Consider the following 6,795-nt stretch of genomic DNA (forward strand, 5'->3'; position numbering starts at 1 on the left):
TTGCTTCTTTGGGGTGTACAACATTGCTTCAAATTTAATTAGTGTATCTTTTCCATGGGCTTGACCTTTATTAGGGTATGCACAATTTGTCCCATTTAAGCTAAATTCCTCCTCTTATTACTTCTTCTTAATACGTGTAACTCTAAACAACTCTTACTTTTTCTTGCAAAGGTAAAATGAAATTCCAACACATTGAGTCAAAAGAAAAATTCATCAACTCTTTTGCTTGATAAGGCCCCCCTCTATTTATTTTCCAAGGAAAATCTCATAAGAAGACTCAAGGGGCACTTCTTCATATTGATAAATGACATTCTTAGTGAATGCATTTAGCATAATACGATGCTCCTCACGTAGGGGGATTTGAGCATTCACTGACATAGAATTAATGAAGTGGCTAACAACATTGACAACAATAACTTTATGTGTATGAGTGCGCTTTTCAAAGAAAATCTTGTAAGATTCCTCTCTTATTTAAAGTATTTGATCAGAGAGTGACTCAACCAATGGTGTTTGATTTGACCCTATGACCTATGGCCTCTCCATTCACAACCCATCTTATATGAATGATTTACTTTTTGAGCTAACTTGTTTGAGTATATTTATATATAAACCAAACCTTAAAGGTTAGGGTTAGCTTGATTAATGAATACTTTTATGCCAAAATTGAAGGCATCAAATCCCATTAAATCCCTTGAGATTAACATAAATAACCATTGTAAACCCAAAACATTTATTTATATATTTTAGATCTAGAGGAATTGATAATTAATTAAGATTAGAGAAATTGATAATTAATTATGATTACTTGGAGAAGATCGAGACCCAAATTCAACGAACTACTATTGTAAATCTTAACCTATATATAATAAAATGCAAATGGAAACTTAGATCTCGATCTAGGATTAAAACATTCCACCTCAATAACACTTACCAATTCACCCTAAGAAAATAATTTTTGTACCCAAAATTCAAAATTTCCTTACTAACCATGGAAACTATTTAACCCTATAGAGAAGGTATGACTCCTGCTTAGCCATTGGGATCCCAATGCGACAGATATCTTAAAAAAAAGAAACTCGCTCCAAACCGACGGGGGGAGTCCGCATTTTCAAGCCGAAGGAAACATAAAATAATAAGAAATAAAATTGTTTACATAGATAGGAGATATTTAAACAGACGAAATTGTTTGTAACCACAAAGTGCGAATCCAGCGGTTGGTATAACTCGCTCGTCTGGGAATTGTGTGAGAGCGAGGAAAAGCGAGAGAGAGGAAACAGGCAATGGTAAAGGAGGCCAAAAGAAGTCAGAAGGCGCATGTACAGTCGGAGGTAGGGTTTGAAAACTCAATTTTGACGGTAAGTGTGCACCTTAAAACCCTTGCTTGATCCGAAAGAAATTAAAGGTCTATTGTACATGTCGCTAGCGAGTTCGATCTCGGCAGCCATGGACGAGTTGCCATCCAAGAAGGAACGGCTCCACAAAGCGTTCCTGGAGCTGCAGTCCCATTCTTCGGCCCTGGTAAACTTCAGTGTCCAGTGGAAGGAGCTCGAAGACCACTTCAACGACTTGGAGAAGCGCATGCAGAAGCGCCTCGAAGAGCTCAGAGAAAAAGAGAAGGAAAATGAAAAGGAGAAATCTGCGGCAGAAAAGAGCACTAAAAACGGTAATAAGACCCCGGAGAAAAAATCCACTGCAGAAAAGAGTACTGGAAACCCTAACAAGACAACGGATAAAAAATCCGCCGCAGAAAAGAGCACTGGAAACGCTAATAAGAGCTCGGAGAAAAAATCTGCCGGAGAAAAGAGCGCTGTAAACCCTAATGAAACCTCGGAGAAAAATTCCGCTGCAGAAAAGAGCACTAAAAGCTCTAATAAGACCTTGCCTGAATTAAAAGAGGACGTGAAGCCGCGCCCTGAGCTGAAATCTCTATGCGAGAATATGGACGCCGAGGGCCTCAAGGAATTCTTGGTCAATTCCCGCAGTGAGCTCACGGCGATCCGTAGAAGCCCCCTCGGCGCTGAGGACCCGGCCAAGCTGGTTCTGCAGACTCTGAAGGGCTTTTATCCGGACGGTAAACAGACTACGAACATTGACGCGCAGAGACATGCCTGTGTTTTGCTCTTGGAGTCCCTTCCTTTTGTTTTGTCGCCAGACGAGGTCTCGTCGGAGGCGAAAAAAGAGGCTCAGAAAATTGCTGCTAAATGGAAATTTAGGGTCACTGGAATGATAAGCTCTGGATCCCCGATCACTAATGTGAGGATACACGCATTCCTGCATCTCTTGGCTTCTTACGGAATTTCGAAGGAATTTAAGGATGACGACCTCTGTGAGCTAGTCCTTCTTATTTCCCGTGATTCGCAGACGCCCGAGCTCTGCCGCGCGCTTCAGATCACTCACAAAATACCAGGTTTGTGGATTTTCCAATTTTTGTTTCAGACGGCCTCTAGGTTCAGTGTAATTTTTTGCATTACGGTTACATTGTCAGCTCATACTGTATACTTTATATAAAAAATAAAAGTTATACCATTCATCAGCAGCCAGGGTTGGAATTCGCTATTTTGTGGGCTTTAATGTGTTCTTCCCGTGTTTCTGTAGTGGTTTTTTCCAGTTTTTATTTGTTTCTAAAATAATCTTCTCTTATGTGCGGCTCAGAAAATTCTCAGTTTCCAGTATATTTTTGCTCTTACACCTTTTTAACCTTCTCTTATCTTTTTTTCCCTTTCAAATTTCTTTTATAATCTGTTTTAGCTAGATATTAGTTTTTAGCCATCCACTTGGTCTTAATATATTTTTTTCTATCTTCATTGTATATTTAGACCACTCATTATCAGCCGTTCGTAGTTGAGGTTCTGCCTACTATGTCAAAACCTTGAGGATGGCCTATAAAATGACTAACGTCCTTAATTTGACAGTCTGTTCGGAACTCGTTTACAGAAAACCCCAACAGCTGTGTATACCCTCTTTATCGTCATTTCCTTAGTTTGCCCACGAGCAGAGGTAAAAATCACTAGATTCAAGCAGATGATTCCTTAAAACTCTGGCCTGTGCAATCCCCCATTTTACAATGAACTGTGTAAATGCATCTCCAGTGGCCTCCCTCCCAGACAGGTTTTCCTTTTTTGATTTTGTTGGTAAATGGCACTTCTACCTTTGGCTTAGATGGCCCAACTGGAGAAGCTATTCTACCATATTTGCCCAGTATTTGCACCTGGCCTCGTATGTTGAGATGCTTGATATCTATTGGTTGTGAAGGATTCTAAGACTTCCACCCAATCTCATATGTGGTAGATAACTTTGCTGACCAAATCAACACAGCTATGTCTCCAGGGGGGTCTCCAAAAAGTCATTTTGATAATTTGGTATGCTGTGAATGTTGAATTTCAAATTACGGATGTTTTAAAATCTGGAATTGGACTGCAATTGGTCCAGGCCCCAGGGTCAGTCTGGATTTGTATCAGAATTGGCTGATGGCTAGGTTTATGAATTGGTTCATTGAAAATCTGTGTTACTGGATCTACCATCTCCATGGGTAGGATCCATGGATCTGATTCTGTTTTGTTAGGTTCCACCCATGATCCGACATGGAAGCAGATCTCCGAGTGAAGGAAACAGTTCCTGAGCCTATGAAATGGATCCAGAAACTTCCAAGTGCTTTTTTGACCATTGATCCCCTGATTTTTTTTAATGAAAAACTCTTAACAGTAAAAACCTAGACCCCATTTCTTGTCAAGGTCTGATGTATCCTCTTGTCAAAATCCATGAGTAGTTTTTTTATTGGCTTGTTTGTGGAGCAATAATTTTGATGTGAATGTGTCAATAATAGGTGCATTTATAGGTGACTGCTTATGATTTTCTTAGGTTAGTTGTTGCATCTAATTCCTGAGATCAAATGAGTGTTAATCTACTCCTTGTCAAGCGCGAGGCTGAGTTTACTTGCAATGGTTTCTGTCCTTGTTCAATTGTTTACAAGTTGATATGTATTTTTTGTATAAATACTGCTTGGCTGTTGATTTCATTCTTCAGACATAGATGAGTATTATGCTTAATATGCCTCCAGCAGAAAGGTTTCTTGAACTTGCTGCTTCTTGTGCTCTAAATTATTTGAAATTGCTTACAAAGTTGTTTTCAAGACTTTATGGGCTTCTAATTGGCTGATTGTGGTCCTTAATGACATGTTTGGTCTTGTTTCTTGCAGATGTTGTGGAAAAATTGCGTAGCCAAAGGCAAATGGATGCTTTACGGTTTGTCTTTGCATTTGGACTCGTAGAAAAATTTCCACCAGTGCCTTTGTTGAAGGCATATCTCGAGCATCAAAGGAAAGCATCAGAAGAAATAGCAAAAAAAGGAAGAGATCATGTTGGGTCACTGGTATGTTTATTCTTATTGGTGTGGTTCATGCTCCCTTTTTAGTATAAACTATCAAAATATTAACTTGTCATTAGACATATTCTCTGAACACTGCATGTCTTATTGCAGAATTCAGCAGCCTCAAAAGAAATTCATTCATTGAACAATGTAATAAAGTGCATTGAAGTGCACAAACTTGAATCACAGATACCTACCAAAGATCTTCAAAAACGTGTGGCTCAGTTACAGAAAGACATGGAAGAGAGGAAAAGATCTGCAGAAGCCATTAGGACTGAGACTAAACGGGCTCGTCTTAACAGTGATAATGGTGGTGGTGGTGGTACTGTTGCTGGTTCACTGTTCCCTAAAACTACCCCTTCCAGTGCCTTTGCCCTTCCCAATTCTTCTTCGCTGCTACCTAAAACTACCCCTCCTAGTACCTTTGCGCTTTCCAATTCTTCTTCGCTGCTCCCTACTAAACCTACCCATCCCAGTGCCTTTGCCCCCTCCAATTTTTCTGACTTACAACGTCCTGCTCCAATGGCCAGTATCCCATCTTACAATTTACCTGGTCAGGGTGTATATGACAGGGGAAGCCAAGACATATCCAGTATCCCATCTTACAATTTACCTGGTCAGGGTGTATATGACAGGGGAAGCCAAGACATATATCGATCAGCCTATGATGTTGGAAAGAACCCATCATCTCTGTCAAGATCTCAATTATATCCACCAGAAAGTCTACAATCGTCTTTGTATGGGGCTGGCTCCTATCATGGATCAACCAATTATGGAGGTTATAATATTGGCAGTGGTGTGCCTCCAGCAACTTCTTACCAGTCTTCATATTTACGTTAGGTCTGCTTTATTTGGTATTTTGGAAACCATGTCCTGAGCTGCTGATGCGGACTGAACTGCCTGCTAAATGAACTTTGAAGTAATCACTTTTCAGTTACAGGTCTAGGAAGCATAACGCTTTCAACAAATCCAAATGTAATTTTTTTATTTTGGTCATGGGATCGGCCACATAGTTTTGCTGAATTATCTGCAAGTTGTTCTTCTTAGCTTTATTTGGATGCAAGGATTTGCCTTTGAAAAAGTACCTGCCTGATTTGCCCTAGTGGTCAATGTAATTGCTAAATATGTTTTTTTTTGCTCTATTGAAATTTTGTCTGGTTGCTAGCATATCACGTCATCGGTTCTGTGACAAGTTTTGTTTGGCATGTGTGCCAAAAAATTGTATGAATTGATTCTTTGTTGGTAACTGCATAATCCATATGGCCAATTCCAATTTTCAATTTTAGGGGCTACTGTTTTATCTCCTATTTATGTAACTTTAAATTAATAAAAGTAATCTCACCGCAGTTCTACATAAATATCGCCAAATTTTGGTTTTTGTTGACCGGAGGCAGGGATTTTAAGTTCCAATTTTGAAATTAGTAGAGAAATCAGTTTTTGTTTCTGAGAAATGGATCTCAAAATGTTATTAGTGAAATCTCTTTTACAGTGATTTGATAATGGAGTAGTATCTATGTTGTCATCTTCTTTTCAATTGTTAGAGAAAGCTCTTTTAAATGAATAGCTTCTTTTTTAAGTTACTACGGAATTCTCGTTTCTTTTTCGAAGTTTCGAAGTTACTACTGAATTCTCTTGTTAAAGATTAGTACGAAAAAATTGTTTCTTTAAAACTGGATTCGATTCCTCGATTATTAATAATTGTTGTTTTTTCTATGGTATTGATTAAAAAAAAAGAAGGGGAATGGTCTCTTTTTCTTTTTAGGTTATTACTCTCTTTAAAAAAAATATCAAATGAATTTGATTCTTTCTCTATGAATCTTTGTTTTTCGTGATAATGGTTAAAGGGGTTTGAATTTATTTCTTTATTAAATAATTTGTATTTTCATTCTAAATAATTAGAGTTTCAAGATATATTGTTTTTTAAAATCAAACGTTTTATATTAAAAATACAACATTTTAAAAATAAATTATATAAATAATGATCCCTAAATATTTATAAGATTGATCATTTATTAAATAAAATGAGGTTAATAATTATTCAATAAATGAATTTATGAATTCGATAATTAAAACAAATTGTTAACATTTATGAATATTGTTATATGTTATGATGTTTTTCTTTCCCTAAAATAAAAGGTGAATAGATAATTACATTTAAAAAGTAAGGTAAGGTGAATAGATAATTACATTTAAAAATTTACAATACTTTGTAACAGTTTTTTAATAAAAAATAATTAAATATGATAAATATCTATTTGTTGAGTTTAAACTTTCTGTGATTCATATCAAGTTTTTTGAGAAGATTTTTTTGGCCTAAATCACATTTGAATGCATTTGCATTTGTCACGCGTTTCCAACTAGCGAGTGTTTCCAACTAGCGAGTGTGGTTCATAACCCTGGTTAGAAACAGGTCCACAAATGCATTCGAAT

At 37.2% G+C, this 6,795-nt stretch overlaps 1 protein-coding gene across 1 annotated transcript; it reads left to right on the forward strand.

Moving 5' to 3' along the window:
- Positions 1–1,148: 1,148 nt before the first annotated feature.
- Positions 1,149–5,532, forward strand: LOC149201259 (FRIGIDA-like protein 2). Its single transcript, XM_089402907.1, has 3 exons — positions 1,149–2,407; positions 4,196–4,368; positions 4,477–5,532. Exons 1-3 carry the CDS (start codon positions 1,414–1,416, stop codon positions 5,203–5,205), a joined length of 1,896 nt encoding a protein of 631 aa, XP_089259033.1. The 5' UTR covers positions 1,149–1,413; the 3' UTR covers positions 5,206–5,532.
- Positions 5,533–6,795: the final 1,263 nt, after the last annotated feature.

Source organism: Pinus tabuliformis, chromosome 2_1 (genome assembly GCF_031772625.1).
Source record: "Pinus tabuliformis cultivar Carrire ecotype Pingquan chromosome 2_1, CPIR1, whole genome shotgun sequence".
Classification (NCBI taxonomy): domain Eukaryota; kingdom Viridiplantae; phylum Streptophyta; class Pinopsida; order Pinales; family Pinaceae; genus Pinus; species Pinus tabuliformis.

Excerpts from the sequence above, each read along its gene's own strand:
- LOC149201259 (XM_089402907.1), top strand. The coding sequence starts at position 1,414 with ATGTCGCTAGCGAGTTCGATCTCGGCAGCCATGGACGAGTTGCCATCC. Across the intron at positions 2,408-4,195 it reads GATCACTCACAAAATACCAG|ATGTTGTGGAAAAATTGCGT; the intron begins GTTTGTGGATTT and ends TGTTTCTTGCAG. Across the intron at positions 4,369-4,476 it reads GAGATCATGTTGGGTCACTG|AATTCAGCAGCCTCAAAAGA; the intron begins GTATGTTTATTC and ends GTCTTATTGCAG.